Source organism: Macaca nemestrina, chromosome 12 (genome assembly GCF_043159975.1).
Source record: "Macaca nemestrina isolate mMacNem1 chromosome 12, mMacNem.hap1, whole genome shotgun sequence".
In the NCBI taxonomy this organism is placed as follows: Eukaryota; Metazoa; Chordata; class Mammalia; order Primates; family Cercopithecidae; genus Macaca; species Macaca nemestrina.
This window is the reverse complement of record NC_092136.1, coordinates 120,891,517-120,908,870: the sequence shown is the minus strand read 5'-3', so window position 1 is coordinate 120,908,870 and position 17,354 is coordinate 120,891,517. Positions and strand designations below refer to the sequence as shown.

General features: G+C 35.8%; 1 protein-coding gene across 6 annotated transcripts in view; it reads right to left on the bottom strand.

The window, feature by feature from the left end:
• LOC105476345 (tubulin-specific chaperone cofactor E-like protein) overlaps positions 1 to 17,354 on the bottom strand; it is a 167,740-nt gene that overhangs the window by 124,010 nt on the left and 26,376 nt on the right. For all 6 annotated transcript variants that reach the window (XM_071075728.1, XM_011732169.3, XM_011732166.3 and 3 more), the window contains 4 exons: positions 13,716 to 13,897; positions 12,152 to 12,408; positions 8,795 to 8,921; positions 7,174 to 7,290 (listed from right to left, as the gene is read on the bottom strand). In XM_071075728.1, coding sequence (XP_070931829.1) covers positions 7,174 to 7,290; positions 8,795 to 8,921; positions 12,152 to 12,408; positions 13,716 to 13,897 — 683 coding nt within the window. The remainder of the gene's footprint in view (positions 1 to 7,173; positions 7,291 to 8,794; positions 8,922 to 12,151; positions 12,409 to 13,715; positions 13,898 to 17,354) is intronic.

Below are 17,354 nucleotides of genomic sequence, written 5' to 3'. Positions count from 1 at the left end.
AACCCCGTCTCTACTAAAAATACAAAAAATTAGCCGGGCGAGGTGGCGGGCGCCTGTAGTCCCAGCTACTCGGAGGCTGAGGCAGGAGAATGGCATGAACCCAGGAGGCGGAGCTTGCAGTGAGCCGAGATGGTGCCACTGCACTCCAGCCTGGTGACCGAGCGAGACTCCGTCTCAAAAAAAAAAAAAAAAAAAAAAAAAGAATCTACAGGAAAATTGAGTTGAACACTGATCACTGATTTCTTTAAAAATTTCATTAAATGAAAAGGAATGTTTTCTCCAAATAAATGGATACCTCCATCCTACCTGGAAAGTAAAGCTCAATTTTATAAGAGACACTGAATGATGTACAGGGTCAAATTCCACCTTTTACTAACTATACACAGTACTATGTGCTATTCACTGACATTTTACAGAGAGATTATGGATATAATTTGGCAGAGAAAGAGATAAGTATAATACTAATACTCTGTATATATACAGCTATTCCATAACAAATACATACTTCATAACAAATGCATTTTAATGCAACTCCTCTGCTGTTATTCGCCACTCACTCTGGCCATCAGCATGAATACTATTATAGTTCCTTTTTAAAAGCCTAATAGTTCCCGGTATACTGCAAGGGCTCAAAAGACATTTGCTGTGTGAATGGGTAATTCCACAGGGGACTTGTATGAACAACTACTAAGGAACTGGTACTATAGTAGATATATGCCAACTTTGGCTATCCAGCATCTGAATGCCCTTCTGACTGTTAGAAAACCAAAGATAGGTGAGACGCTGGAACCACTTCCTACTATACAAACTGAAGAGGACTAGATATTCTCTTTCTCCATTCCTTGGAAGCTAGAACATGGGAAGCTGATATAAGACTGTCTAACCGTAACTGGGATTTTAAAGCTTCAGGAGTAATGCAAGGACACAAGGTCTAACAGAGATTATTCACAAGAGATACAGAAAAGTAAAGAAGTCAAAAGCATGGCTTTAAGTGTCTGAGGGCAATGAAGAAAAGCTCAGGGAAGCGAACTAGTAAAATGACTAATGTAAAATGACCAGTGTCAGAAGCATGTTGTTTGTATAGTGAGATAACAGAAACCTTGGCTGTACCTTGCTTCCCATCAATCCTGCTCAAACTTGAAATTTTCTGATCTTTTCTATTCTGTAGGCCACACAATATTCATTATTCTTTTACTAAATTCCTCTTCTACTTTGGTTGGCCAGAATTGATTTCTGTTGTTTGTACTAAGAAATTGGTACCAAGGAGTGGATTACAGGCAATAGTTCCTCAGGTAAGTAAGCACAATTTAGGATTGGTTTCTGGTCTAGAAGAGGCCAGTAAATATCCTATTAGTGTTAAAGGGATTCTGTAAGTCCTTGACATGGAGTAATGAAATAATTACCACCTGTGGTCACATGGACTGTTTTAGAGAGTGCTGTACTGTGCTGGTGATTTAGAGAGTGCTGTTGAGAACAGAACAATATGCGGGGCATGAAGAATTCAAAACTCTGAGGTAGAACATCTGCTGTTCTGAGGATACAAAATAGCTTAAATAAAGAAAATGTTAAGGTCAAATCTCCATAAACTAGGCTTTAGGCACAGACTGAAATGCAGGTACTGTTAAGAAAATGATCTTTTTTCTCTTACAAAAATAGAACTGATGTAACCAGAAAAACAAATGCACAGGGTTTGATGCTCTAGGTTGCTGAATTACAAGTCACTTAAATTTGCATACATATTGATACTATTACATATACAATGGAGAATTGATTAGAAAACAAAAAGAAGGAGAATTAGAATGGAGGTATACAGGAGGATTCTGACATGAGTAAGAGTATCCTAAATCTCTAATTCTCACTTAGGCCCCCCTTGCTAACTGGGTAGCCCCTCCTCCCCTGTCAAATGAAACTGATCTTTTCTTGCTTACAAAGGCAGTAAAATCCCCCTGCCTGAGAGAATTTTCTTCCAAGAATAAACTTATTCCTCATTCGCTCTGCTCTACTAGCTCAGATAACAGCATGCTCAGTAGGGTTAATTACAAAACACCAAAAGAATTGCAAGGCTTTAGTTATTTATATGGAAAAACACATAGAAAATAAGTATGTGCCAGGCACGTTGGCTCACGTCTGTAATCCCAGCACTTTGGGAGGCTGAGGCGGGCGGATCATGAGGTCAGGAGATCGAGACCATCCTGGCTAACATGGTGAAACCCCTTCTCTACTAAAAATACAAAAAAATTAGCCGGGCGTTGTGACGGGCGCCTGTAGCACCAGCTACTCGGGAGGTTGAGGCAGGAGAATGGAGTGAACCCGGGAGGCAGAGCTTGCAGTGAGCCAAGAACGCACCACTGCCCTCCAGCCTGGGTGACAGAGCAAGACTTCGCCACAAAAAAAAAAAAAAAAGAAAAAGAAAAAAGAAAGAAAATAAGTATGATAATGGAGATCATTATTATTATTATTGTGTCACTCATGTCCTACCTCTTCTCCATTACAAATCCTAAAAGGACCCAGAAGATACTTCCTACTCTAAGACCTTGAAAATATAGTAGGAAGTAGAGCACCCATACATCTGAAAACACTTTATAGGTCAGGGATGCAGATAAGAGACACTGAAATCAGGTTGCCCATTTCAATTTAATGAAGGATGGGAGAAACCAAGCAGTGGCATTGAACCACTAGTGCATGGGAAAGTAGGTATAATCACATAAATAGCAAGGCCAGAACAGCAAGTAAAATAGTCCGAATGCATGAATCTTTTGCAATAGCTAATTGGTCATGGAGTCTTTAGGATTAGAATAAACAGGTGGTCTATGAATCCGTTTCAACAAAAGCACTGAAGCAAAAGCAACACCACTTCCCTAAAAGGAAACAGAAAGACATTGCACCACTAAAAACTGGATGATGATTCCTTATCATATTCCCATTTAACTCTTCAGTAAGTATGCATCTTGAAGAACAAAAGTGATACCAGTTGTTCTTTGTCAGAGCAGACAGGTCTGCAAACTCAAGGGTAAATGTGAAAAACACAATACAGCTCATGATTACATCCAGTGACTAACTTGCAAAACTCTTATTTCATATTTCTAGGTTTAGAAGCTTTAGAACCCGAGAGGCACGTCTGCACTAGTGCTACAACAATTATTCCAACTGGAAGCTGAGACTTCCAAGTACTGAATTTAAGTTCTACAAATTACTAGGAAAAGTCATCCCCTACCCACAATCCCCACTTAAAAATCAGCTTGTCAGCTAAGATAAGTAATCTTGACTGTCAAGGAGAAATGCAAGAGGGGTAATATACGAGTGTGGATGGAACCCTGGTGGTATCTGCTGGTATTACCAGGCCTAGTGGTAAAAAGTAATCTAAGACTACTAAAACCCAACACAAGTAAAACTACCAAGAGTGTAGATTTTACCAGAAAAGACTGAGATCCACCCCTCTCCCCCAACAAAGAGGTACAGAACACTGTCCAACAAAGTCATCTGCAGGCAAAGTTAGTTGCAAGCAAAGAAACAAAGGCAAATAATGGAAGAGGGAAGTCGTAAATACCAATTATAGCCCCAGTGTAGAAAAATGAGAGCATCAGTCCACATGTATATTTTGTTCTTTCCTGTTTCATGTAATTGTTTGTGAACTTTAACTAACTTTCCTTTTCTTTCTTCTCTATTTTTCCCATTATTCTGTAAACAGTATATACCAGGGTAGTTAAGTTTACAACTGAATCAACAGATTTAAAGATATGGAAATAAAGGATAAATGAATACCACCCAAAGATCCAAGACTGGGAACTAGATGCAGCAATTCATAAGACTTAGGTTATGTCATTTAAGGAGAGAGAAATGTATTTTCATTTGTGCAAGGAATGCATTAGGGAAGATAAGAATAATTTTTAAAAATGTAGTAATTTTTAAAAATGGGGAAAATGTATGTGTAGATATTGAAGAGTCCTAATAGAAGACAGTAATACACACTATTTGTTTTTCTGAATTGTTCCTATTTGAGGGAAAGTCCCAAGATCAGAGGAAACAAGATTTTACCCCACCTGCAGAAGCTAAAATGGAGCAGATAATCCACCTCCCTATATCTTGAGATGGGGTGTGAGTACATGTCCTAAACATAGCCAGTTGGTCCCATGCAGACTTTTGATTCTTGGGGAATGAAGTAAAGGTGTGTGAGAAAACCCATTAGAATATGAGCTCCATGAAGGTAGGAACTTTGTTCACTTCTACTAACCGCACCTACAACACTGCTAGTCACATGGTAAGTACTTAGTAAATATTTTTTAAATGGAGAAAAAAAAGGACAGTGAGAGATTATTTTCAGCACTCATGAGGGAATAAAAAGTCCAATGATGTAGTTGCTAGTGTCCAGTGGTAAAGTCCAGCATGTGGTGTCTAGAGATGACACTGCCAGCAGCAATATATGAAGCACAACAAGAGTTCATACTGTATCTATCCTTGACTCCCTTGGTTCCTGTCTAAAGCTGGTTCTCCATCCTACCTAACAATTCTTTTCTTTTCCCAATAGTCTTTCAATAAATTCCTCTCCTGACTAAAGTTAATCAAAACCGGTTTCTATGACTCCCATTCAAGAATACCAACTAGTACAGAAGTATAAATGCCCTTAGAATAATTATACCATCAGGGACAGAAAACAATTCACTGTACAGTTAGGTGCCACATGAAGACATTTTGGTCAACAGTGGACCACACATACAACAGTGGTCCCATAAGATTATAATGCAGCTGAAAAATTCCTGTCACCTAGTGACATCTTAGCATCGTAACATAACATATCACTCAAGCATTTGAGTGATGCTGGTATAAACAAACTTACTACACTACTGTATAAATGTATAGCACATAAAATTATTTACAGTACATAATACTTGACAATCAATGACTATGTTACTGGCTTATGGACTTATTATACTATTTATCGTTATTTCAGAGTGTACTCCTACTTATAAGAAAAAGAAATTAACTGTAAAACAGCCTCAGGCAGGTCTTTCAGGAGGTATTCCAGAGGAAGGCACCGCTATCACAGGAGACAAAGACTCCATATATGTCCTGCCCCTGACAACCTTCTAGTGAGAACAGATGTGAAGGTGGAAGATACTGATATTGATCCTGACATCAGGATCAGGACAGTGGTTTGTGTGTGTTTGTGGCTTCATTTTCAATTAAAAAAAAGTTTAAAAAGTAGAAAAATAAAATAAAATTTAAAAAATAAAAACGCTTATATAATAAAAATACAAACAAACAAAATGCTTTTGTACAGTTGTACGATGTGTTTATATTTTAAGCTAGGTGTTATTATGTGAGTCAAAACGTTTTAAAAAATTAGAAAGCTTATAAAGTAAAAAGGTTAAACTAAGCTAAGGTTGATTTACTATTAAAGAAAGAAACTGTATAAATGTAGTATAGCCTAAGTGTACAGTGTTGATAAGTCTATAGTAGTGTACGGTAATGTCCTGGGCCTCCACGTTCACTCACCACCCACTCACTGATTCTTCCACAGCAAACTCCAGTCCTGCAAGATTTTCATGGTAAGTGCCTTGGACAAGTATAGCAGTTTTTATCTTTTATACCATATCATCACTATACCTGTTGTATGTTTAGATGTATTTAGATACACAAATACTTACCATTGTGTTACAATATTCATTACAGTCACATGCAGTACAGGTTTACAGCCTAAGAGTAATAGGCTGTACCATATAGCCTAGGTGTGTAGTAGGCTATACCACCTAGGTTTGTGTAGGTATACTCTATGATGTTCGCAACATAAAATCACCTAACGATAAATTTCTCAGAACATGTCCCTGTCATTAAGCAATGGATGACTGTAGGTACATATGCATGTATGTATGTACATGTATATATATGTATACGTGTGTGTCTGTCTATATACAAAAAACCTTTTGTAGTAGACTAGAAGTTAAATAAACTGTGATGACAGACTTATGCTCAAAGCTATTTTATTTATTAATCTAACAAATCCATTAATACGTTAGATTAGACCAAATGAAACCAGATATTAAAGCATTTTTTATCTAAAAAAAATTTCATCTGGTTTAACCTAATATACCTAGGTTGTGTTAAATGATAAAGTAGTATCTATTTTCCCCTACTTAGTTGTTCTCAGATAGTTTTTAAAAGTTACCTTAAAAATCTTACTTAATTCATCTAATATTCTTAAATGCTTAGCTTTAAAACGCTACTAATAATACCACAAAATCTTGTTATATGGCACTGATTGAGACTTATAGAATGTTAACCCCCTTAAAATCTATAAACAAGAAACAACTTTGGGGGAAAAATAGACACATTCAATAAGAATGAATTAGAATCACAGAATGAATTAAAGTCACAGGCATTTTGTAACCAAAAGAACAACTAATGTGACTGACATTCAGGCTGTTTGTCTAAAACTCCTCCAGTCAAATGGGTATTCATATTACCCTTAAAGTCATTAAGGAAGAAAAGCGCATAACTTTTCCAGTAACCAATTCTAGTTACCAATACCCAGAAACCTGTTTTGGGGGTAATTTTTTTCTTGTATGTTTGCCCATATCGTACCTGCTACATTTCCTTTTACATTTACAGAATTAAAGTTAGTTCCTCATTAGACAACATTTATTAACTCTTCATATATTTAAAGTTAATTACTAATTTAGCCCTCAGCATTTCTCTTTATATTCACCATCCTAATTCCTTTAATATTTCCTCAAGAGTCTATTTTCTAGTCCTTTTCTCATATTCATATTCTGTGAACTTACTGCACATTTGCCAAATCTTCCTAACCGGAGAACTTAGTATATCCTAAAAGCAGATCTAACATGAATGAACAGACTAATCTGAGGGATAGGTAAAAATGTACCCCAAAAAAGAAGATCAAAAAGGAATCAATGATACGGAGTATGCAGCAGGAGCTACCGGAATTGTCAAATACCCCATCATTCTTAATACAGGTGCAAAGCTAAAAGAAATACGCTGTAGAAAACGAGATAAAATAGGTTTGCTCTTGTGTTTCTTCCTTTTCTTTAAAATTTTTTTTTAACAAAGTTCTCTAAGAAGGGTCCAATAACAAATGATTACATTTTGCTCTAACACAAGAGTTCTTAACTGTCATCACCACGCTCTAAAGTGTTTGGCCAATGAGGAATTTTTTACCTGAATGGCACTTCTTCCTGTGGAACATCCACATAGTAACGAATAAAAAATCTCTCAGAATCTTCTCGTTCACCATCAGTAACAACGCTGCCATTAAGTTTGGATACTGATGGCAATCTATAAGTTAAAACCAAAATAAAGACGTATTTTAAGATACTTATATATTTAGCTTTAGAAAGAAACTAATTGGCTTGTGGGCCAGTCTCATTTTCTTGAAAGGACACATTTGATGTAGTTCCATTTGTATACAACTACTGACATGAACTAAAGTGGTCTAAACTGAAAAGACAAAAAAAATTGAATTTGACTTTCACGTGACACTGAACTTTCATAATCATACCTCCCCTTTCAAAACAAGATTCTAGGCAGCACTGTCCAACTTAGATTAATATAATGAAGCCACATATGTAATTTTAAATTCTTTAATGGCCACATTTTTAAAAAATAAAAATTAAACACATGAAATTAATTTTAATATTTCATTTAACCCAATGTATCCAGAATATATAAACATTTCAACATGTAATCAATATTTTTAAATGAGCTAATTTACATTTTTAGCCATATAAAATATTTGAAATCCAGTATTTATTTTACCCTTATAGCACATTTCAATTCAGACAAGACATATTTCAAGTACTCATAGCTACACATAGCTAATGGCTGTCATATTAAACAGCCTAGTCTAGAGAGTAGTCAGTAAAACTGGGTTATATAATTCAAGAATTAACTTATTATATTTGCAAAAGAATTGTGTAAAGAAAATAAAGCACAAGACCTACTGCAAGACGTATTCTTCTTCAAAGAAAAGTATGCTCACATTTATTTCTTCAGAAAGATATTAATGTGTACGTTAACAACTACAAAGCAGTAAGGATCTGCTAGGCATTAGCTTGTCACAAAGATCAACAACCTGTTTAAAGAACCACTCTTCTTTAGAGAACCTTAAAGCCTACAGTTCCCCTTTCAAAACTAGTATGTATAGTATACAAAGAGAAAAAAAGCAAAGCTCTATGGCCCTTGCATTTTAGCCCAAATCTTATTTCTGCTAAAGGTTCATACAAAAATAAATACTCATGGGAAATTCCCAATTATGTGGAGGCAGCGGCTGAGACACAAAAGGTAAGGGGAGTTAGAGAGAAGATAATAATGGTGGTCATATTTAAGTCAACCTACATTCAAGAAGAAAATGCAGATGCTGCTCTCTTAAGTTTTCCACGAATGAAACAGTCCAAGTTTCAGGAATTTGCGATCTGAATAATCAATACGTTAACAGAGAAAATAAGGACAACCATAATAGAAATGATTCCCTACTGTACGTACTTTTACTTTGTGACCCCAAACAGGACTTCAAATATTCTAAGTATTAAAAAGCATAAAAACAGATTTGTAGAGAAATTTTTCAGTGGTGTCAGCAGCCCCACTACATTTCATGTTTTCCTCATCATACTGCTCGCATTCCTTTTCAGCAGGATTTGGAGCTACAGAGGCAGCTCCTTCAAGCACAGTCTGCTCAAAGGATGAATAAATTCATAGTGCACTCCCACTAAATAGTGCATTATTCCTTTAATGAAACAATAAGGCCTCACAAAAATAAAGCAAAACAATCAGGACAACAGACCTGGCTATTACCAATTTCCTTCGCTCCTCAGTGGTATAAGGCTGCAGAAGAGGAATTCCTAACAATCTCACTTCTTCCAGTTTGGGAAATGAATTTAGCTTATCAATGTCTTCCCAGGACTGCAAACCTAATTTGAGAAATATATTAAGTAAATCCAGAGATGCACACAAAGAAGAAAAGAAGCATAGCAAAAATATTAGCTCAATTAATAACTTCTGAAATGTTGAAAATGATCATAAACTAAATGGTCTGAAAGTTTTCTTTATCCAAGGCAAGAGTAGAACATAGTTAAAACCACAAAAACTTCCCCATAGCCTCTCCCACCTCTGTGATCCAGGGGTTAAGAAAGAAGAGCGTTATTGTCTAACATCCTCTCATCTACTCATTTTCTACCAAAATGACTTATAAAGAGGGGTTACTGGTAGTTTCATCAATAAGCAGGATGTATGCCATGATTACATAATTTAAAGAAAGCTATGTGACCAACTCATTTCATTCAAATATAGACTCATGGAATAAAACTATTGATCAGAGTTGATACTAACATACTCAAATATTTTACCTGAAAAATTCTAAGATACCAAAATCCACAGACGCTCAAGTCCCCTATATAAAGTAGTATAGTATTTGCATATAACTTACACAAACCCTCCTGTTTACTTTACCTCTAGGTTACTTTTAATAGCTAATACAATGTAAATAATTGTGATACTGTATTGTTTAGGGAATAATGACAAGAAAAAAGTCTGTACGTGTTCAGTACAGACACAACTACCCTTCTTCCCCCGGTATTTTCGATCTGCAGTTGGTTGAATGCATGAAGAGTCCATGAATATGGAGGGGTGACTGTATTATGAATTTGGTGACAGGAGAGAGAGAACTAAAATTTAAAACAAACAAAAACAAAAACCTGAACCTCTGAGTAAGGAGAATATGTAACAAATTAAGATTTTTAGTCCTAAAATGAAACTCTTCTTATAGCTATGAGAAACATGTATTCTCCAAGTCAACACTTAACTTCTAAGTCAGGCAGGTCTTCTACATAGGAAAAATGTTTCTATAATAATGAAGCTGGTCAATTTCACAATGCATCAAGTCTATTTCAGAGAACAACATAGTCCCATCCTATTTTTATCAACCTTCAGCAGGGGTAAAGACAGAGGAGCAATTTAGGAGGTCTCTGGTGTATAACTATCCCAAGTCACAACTACCCTCATCCCTTAGAATGGCATTTCCATCAAGGAGGAAGAATAGTTAGCTCAAGGGTGTCAAGGTATGAAATAAACAGCTTCCTTGTGCAAAACACCGGATTTTAAAACTTACTTCCCACTTTTAAAACCTCTATGGTAAATTAAACTAAGTTTATGCTTTTTCAGTTGTAGGTTAGAGTTATTTCTAATTACATAGGTGTTTTAAGAAATTAGCTAAGACGGCCAGGCGCGGTGGTTCACGCCTGTAATCCCAGCACTTTTGGAGGTCGAGGTGGGCGGATCACGAGGTCAGGAGATCCAGACCATCTTGGCTAACACGGTGAAACTCCGTCTCTACTAAAAATACAAAAAATTAGCCAGGCGTGGTGGTGGGCGCCTGTAGTCCCAGCTACTCTGGAGGCTGAGGCAGGGGAATGGCGTGAACCCAGGAGGCGGAGCTTGCAGTGAGCCGAGATCGCACCACTGCACTCCAGCCTGGGCAACAGAGCAAGACTCCTTCTCGAACAAAAAAAAAGAAAAGAAATAAGCTAAAAGACAATATCAAGAGAATGAGAAAAAAAGTCACAGACTGGGAGAATGTATTTGCAGAAGACATATCTCAGAAAGAACTGTTATTCAAAATATACGAAGAACCCTTAAAACTTAGCAATAAGGAATAAAAAACAACCTGGCTACAAAATGGGCCATAGACCTGAACAGACACCTCACCAAAGAAGATATACCGATAGCAAACAAGCATATGAAAAGACGTTCAATATTATACATCATTAGAGAATTGCAGGTTAAAACAAGATACCCCAATGTACCTATTAGAATGGTCAAAATCCAAAACACTGAGAACATCAAACTCTGGTTAGGATGTAAAGCAAGAGGAACTCTTGAACTGCTGGTGGGAATGCAAAATGATACAGCTACTTTGGAAGACGGTTTGGCAGTTTCTTATAAAACTAATCATACTCTTACCATATGATCCAGCAGTCATGCTCCTTAGTATTTACCTAAATGAATTGAAAACTCATGTCCATACAAAAACTTGTACACAGATGTTTACAGCAGCTTTACTCATAACTGTCCAAACTTGGAAGCAACCAAGATGTCCTTCAGCAAGTAGGTGAGTAGATAAGATAAACTGTAGTACATCCAGAAAATGTAATAGTATTCAGCACTAAAAACAAATAAGCTATCAAGCCATGAAAAGGCATGGAGGACTTAAAGACATATTCCTAAGTGAAAGAAGCTAATCTGAGAAGGCTACATACTGTATGATTTCAACTACATGACATTCTGGAAAAGGCAAAACTATGCAGATAGTAAAAAGATGAATAGTTGCCAGGATTGACGGGGTAAATAGCTGGAGCACAGAGGATTTTTAGGGCAGGGAAACTATTCTGAATGTTACTACAGTGGTGGACATGTGTCACTACACATCTGTGAAGATCTGTAGAATTTACAACACCAATAGTGAACCCTAAGGTAAATTATGGACTTGAGTGATAACGAGTCAACATAGGTTCATTGATTGAAATGGTACAAATGTCCCATTTTGCTGTGGGTCACTGACAGTGGGGGAAGTTGTATATATGTGGGAACAAGGGGTATATGAAAACTCTCTGCACTTTCTGTTGAATTTTGATGTAAACTTTAAACTGTTCTAAAAAATAAAGTTTATCAATAAAAAAGAAATAAGCTAAATATATTCATTCCTGTGATACACAGGATCAAATGGCAATAAACTGACAATCAATTACATACAGATACTAAAAAAGTCAGCATTTGAAAAGACATAGCAGGTTGGGATTCCTTAAACTAAGTCCAGATAAAATGGTCTATTTTGTAATTCTTTGTACTATTTTTACTGTGTCTTTTAATATCCAGTGTATGAATTTCATTTCACTCTTTTCATAGCATGACCCCTTTAATGTATAAAATATAAACTGTCAATGTAATGCTATGCCACTCAGGATTTATCAGATCATTTATGAAAATCAATGTCTTAAATTTAGCCAATCATAGGCATCTGCATGTCATATAGAAAATTCACTCTAAAAAAGATAAAACTGTGACTGAAAGAAATATACTTTCATTGTATTTCATGCATATGCTCAGGTTAATTTGAATGTAGAATAAGAACAAGCCTGAACCTCACCTGACTTGTGGAGGCTGATGGATCGAAGATTAGGAAACAACCTGGCCAATGAATCATCAGGCTCCTCAATAGCATTCAAATGATTGTTGGCCAGGACGAGGGTATCCAGTGAAGGAAACATAACTCCTAACTTTCGTATTTCAGTCCAGTCTTGGAGGTTATTGTCTGTTATATGTAGTAGCTTAAGAGAATGACAGCAAATAGAAGGACAAGACACTGTTTCATAGTCATTAAGGCACAGGAAGAGCTCCTCCAAACTGCAGAGACAAAAGGAAATATTTCATGTTTAAAGCAGTTTAGTTTCTACTTTATATCTATTTTCATTCATTCAATAAATAAATAAATAAGTGCCTACTATATGTGAGACTCTGCTAGGAATTGTGGAGAAAATACCAAGATATCTTCCTGAAGTTCAAACTATAGCTGGGAAGACAAAACCTAAAGTACACACTGAAATAGCAAAGAATGATGTAAGGTAGTGCGAAATTACTTTTGTGCTTAATTAAGTACTAAATTAAGCAGTACTAACTGTAAGTATAATAGTCATTCACATAAGAATGAAATTGAAATTATAGTTAGAATAACCAGGAAAGGATGCATGGCCTTGAAGGAGGGGAGGACTTCCACAAGTTGAGAGGACATAGAAGAAAATTCCAGAAACAACATGAACAAATGTTTAGAAGTAGAAATAATAACTATCATTTGTTGAATCCCTACCCTGTATCAGACCCTATGCCAGGTGTATTACAGATTTTATCCCTACTTCTGCAAGGTAAATGCAATTATGCCCATTTTACAGACAAGAAAACTGAGCTCAAAGAAGTTCAGTAGCTCATCAAAGGTCATATGATTAGTAGTGAAACTAGCACTTAAATGCTCATTCTGTGCCATGCTGGGTGTTGGGTGCAGTGAGGAAACCAATCTCATTAGAGTGAGAGTGCGAAATTAAGATGGAATAAGTTGGGTGGGACAAGATTCTGAAGGGCTTTGAGAATTTCCATATTTATACAGTCAAAGAAACTACAGCTTCTTTAAATTTCCTTTGCACACTTACATGTAAATACAAAGATAGAGACAAACGAAACATAATAAAGCATTTTTTAATTGACTAAAATATAATTTCTTTCTTAATTTATTGAAAATAATACTAGGTCACTTTTCCCATCAGATCAGCTAGGTACTTAATCATCTGAATGTTAACACATTTTAGTGATACTATGACTTTTTCCTCCCAAAGAAAAGGGCTGAGGCTCAATTCTCATATCAGAAGATTAAAATGGAGTAAGGCTGAGTTGATTTAGAGTGATAAGTGCTTCTCAGGGGTATTTTCTAGCCCAGAGATGACATATCCCATGTCTTGGTGCTACTCAACACTGAACATGTATTCCACTGGAAATGCTACTAGATTACCCGCACATTTTCATTCCAATAACTTCGTTTTTCTAACCTCTTTCTCCACTCAATCTGCAGTTCTAGTATTTCTTGGGTGGGAGATCAGCAGTAATCCTATGTACTAACACAGATGGCAACATAGCTCCCTTGCCCTCATGCTCTCTGGGCTTACTCTGGTAACTCCTGCAGTATCGTGTGGACTGTCTCCCAAGAAGCTTTGCTGTTGTTGAGGACAAGTTTGCGAACCCCAGAGAAGGACCCAGCACATGTTCTTTCTAAAACCGACAAATTCAGAGGGTTGGAACTCAGGTTTAGAAACTCCAACTGAGGAACATTTGACACAATTTTACTGACCTAAGGAGAAAAAAAGAAAAGCATTATCAGGCAGTAATCAGAGCTGTTAAATAGCAGTCATGCTCAAGAAAGCCTAGGGGAGCGGGTCTCCAGGCAAAGGGCTGTTTACATCAAGGAGTCCTATTTAGTAACGGTACTCACAGAGGGACATAAGTGATTTCAACAAACCTTGGCAAATAATTTAATCTTTCAATGAAATAGTGGCAGAACTGACTGGTACATAACAGAACTTAATGGTAAAAAGGAAGATTTCCTATGTTGCCTTTAGAAAGGCTTCTGATTCTGCTCTATGTGATGTTCTCTTTGATAAGTGGAGAAAAGATAGTTTTGATGACATTTCTTAAAGAGTTGAGATTACTTCCTATAATTCTCTTTGAATATCTCCTTCCTCTCATTCTTAGCAAAATATTAAGGCTAATTAAAGGTTAAAATTCACCTGGTAGTAATTCATGTGTTAAGTTTGATTATATTATCACAATCACTTAGAAAACAGTTTCAATTTGGTTTAAAGATGTACCAAACTTTAAAATATGTTTACTCAAAAACAAACAAAATCCATAACTATATAATGAAAGGGAAAACAAGATTATCAACGATTTAGCTAGCAACTTGGTAGACAAAAAGGAAAAAAAGAAAATGAGCATTACTGACCTTAACTATTTGGTCTGCATGGTACTAGTCTCTTTGATACAGTTTATTCATTAAATTCTCAAAACAGCTTGCAAGATAATACTACTTTCATTTTAATAAATGAGGAATCTGAGGCTCAGAAATGTTAAATAATTTGACTAAGGATCTTATAGTTACAAAGGTCAAGTCTGGGATTTAAAATTCAGAGCCATTTTTCTTTCCAATATGCCATATTTATACATCAAAAATATAACTAGAAAAAATGAATAAAGAAGACTGAAGACTATTTGGTACAATCTGTGAGAAGGATCAGCTTAAACAAGTATGAAATAAATGCTAAATGTCCAGTAAATGTATTAAGCATCAAACAGCCAGGCAATGTTGTAAGTAAAAGTTATAAGAAAAGGAGAAAAGAGTAGTTAGGATTAGTTTTAGAGTAAAAAAACCTGGGTTCAAACGAGGTTCCAACACTTCCTAGCTGTGTGGTTTCAGACAAGTTACTTAACCTTTCCAAATCTCAGTTTCCTCATTTGTAAAATAGGGAAAACAGTTCCCATCTGTTGGTAGGATTAAATGAGATACACATATAAAGTGCTTAGCATAGCAAGTGACACATTTTTTTGAAACTTGTTTCCCCACATCCCCCCAATAGCATGTAAGCGCTATAAAAGCAGATATAGTACTTACCTACTTCACTACTGCATAGTGGCACTTATTTATTGAATAACTTAATGGCACTAAATCATTCAATAAATGTAACTACTATGAACATAAGCACAGTATGAACCATTATCTCAACCCTGGCTACTCAACAGAATCACTGACAGAATTTAAAATATACTGATTCCAACGTTCCACCATAACTACTGAAACAGAAGCTTCATAGGTGGGACAAGCTTCAGGGTTGTAACCTGAATATCTTTCTTTTCAGAGCTCCAGAAGTAATGCCAAAAGAGTATCCAGGAGGGAGAACCATGGGTAGAAAGAAAAAGTAACCTGTATTTTACATCAGATCTACTGTGTAAACATTCAGTTCAGGAGCTCTAAAATCAGTGAGAAGTAGATTAATTCCAAGAAGTTTCAGAAGAGTGGGTGAGAAGAAAAAGTTCCCTGCATTCACTATTTCACTTATTCCACACACTAACCCTATAAAGTGGGTACCATTTTTATCTTCATTGTACAAATGAAGAAATGAGCTGACTTTTAGAGAAAATACACTAGGCTTCTGTTTAAAGTGTAAGGAATTTATACCAGTGTGCACATATCCTCTTGCTTGATCCCTTTTGCAATCAAATGGTACCAAACATTTGTGCAATATATGGCTAGTATTTAGAGCTTAGTCTGTGACTAAAACACAGCTAAATAGTTCATGCAGGAACCAATCTATACTGCATTCTATGACTGAATACCAATATGAAGAACTTTCATACAGAAGATGCTTACCAGCTATACTTAACCTCTTTGTGGGGGTGGGAGGGGGACAGGAAATATGCTCCAACTAAAGCATAAAGAATAACTCAATTATAGGACAACCCCAGTTAAATAAAAATAAAACATAAACTCTTTGCTAACTACTACCACTCATATTTTATTTTTATAATAAAGAGGAAAACACTTTAAAAAATAGTCAATTTAAGGGTTCTGAAACAATTTCTGGGAGATTTCCCAAGGCTAGCAGATATATGACATAATCACCACAGTCGGCATCAGCATTACCGCACAGGGAAAATAAATATTCAGAATAATGACTTGTTAACTCTAGAATATCCTAAAAGATAAAACTGGACTAGAATTTAACCATTCAAGCAGGAAAAATAACAAATGTTAGAAATAAATGAATATTTTCTTTAAAGGGATGAAATAAAAAAGGTTTTTTTGCGTAACCTCAAACTGATAAGGCTCAGGAAGACGTAATATTCATTACACAGATAAATTTACTTATGACAGAAAAATTTCCCAGTACCAAAAGCTGACAAACATTCCATGAGTTTCTAGGGCAGTATACTGACTTCTCTTTTTTAAATTCTAAAAATAAAAAAGACTCCTCCAACTGGAATGAGTATGCTCATGTGCAGAAACATGGAGATGAACTCAGATCACCTTTTAGGTTTCTACAATTCTATTATTTAATAGGGGACCCTTTACTTTGGCTTCTAAAAAGGAAGAAATTGAAGATTTAAGAAAAATGGGAAAAGGGTTTTAAGATATCAATCTGTCATCTATACCTAAGCTATTCTCTACCTTACCTGAGTGGCTACTTCCTCCCTCCTCTCAACCACTAGGTTTAATTTCTTTCATAAAATGGTTTTGATAAGTAATGGAGTAAAAAGAAGGTACCTTGGGAAAGGACAGACAAAGATCTACTCAGTCAAAAATTCAAGTCAAAAGCTAAAAAATTACATTATTTTTAAACATAGGTGCCCAATTTTAGAAGGGTGAAGGCAAATCTTTGCCTCCCCAAAAGTATTACTTTTCTCATCCATATTTATCTTAGTCTCTGGATATACAGCAGCCAGCAAATTAAGCTACAAAAGAAGTTACTCATAACCTATAATATTCTTGGTCATCCAAAAAACTAAGGGAAAAATATACAACTGGTTCCACATTGCCCTATCAGTACTGGCTGAAATAAATTCCGTTAATGGCTAAGGACAAATTATCTTTTTGGTAATCAGATATATGGGTTATAATGGGGTTGAAATGTAATGTCCTAAAACTGGCAATCTATGAAGCATTTGTAGCCTGGCAAAGAGTTTAATCAATCCTAAAAATCAACATTCTTTTGTCATATTTCTCCCTTCTCTATGTTCTGATATATCCTCTAGAA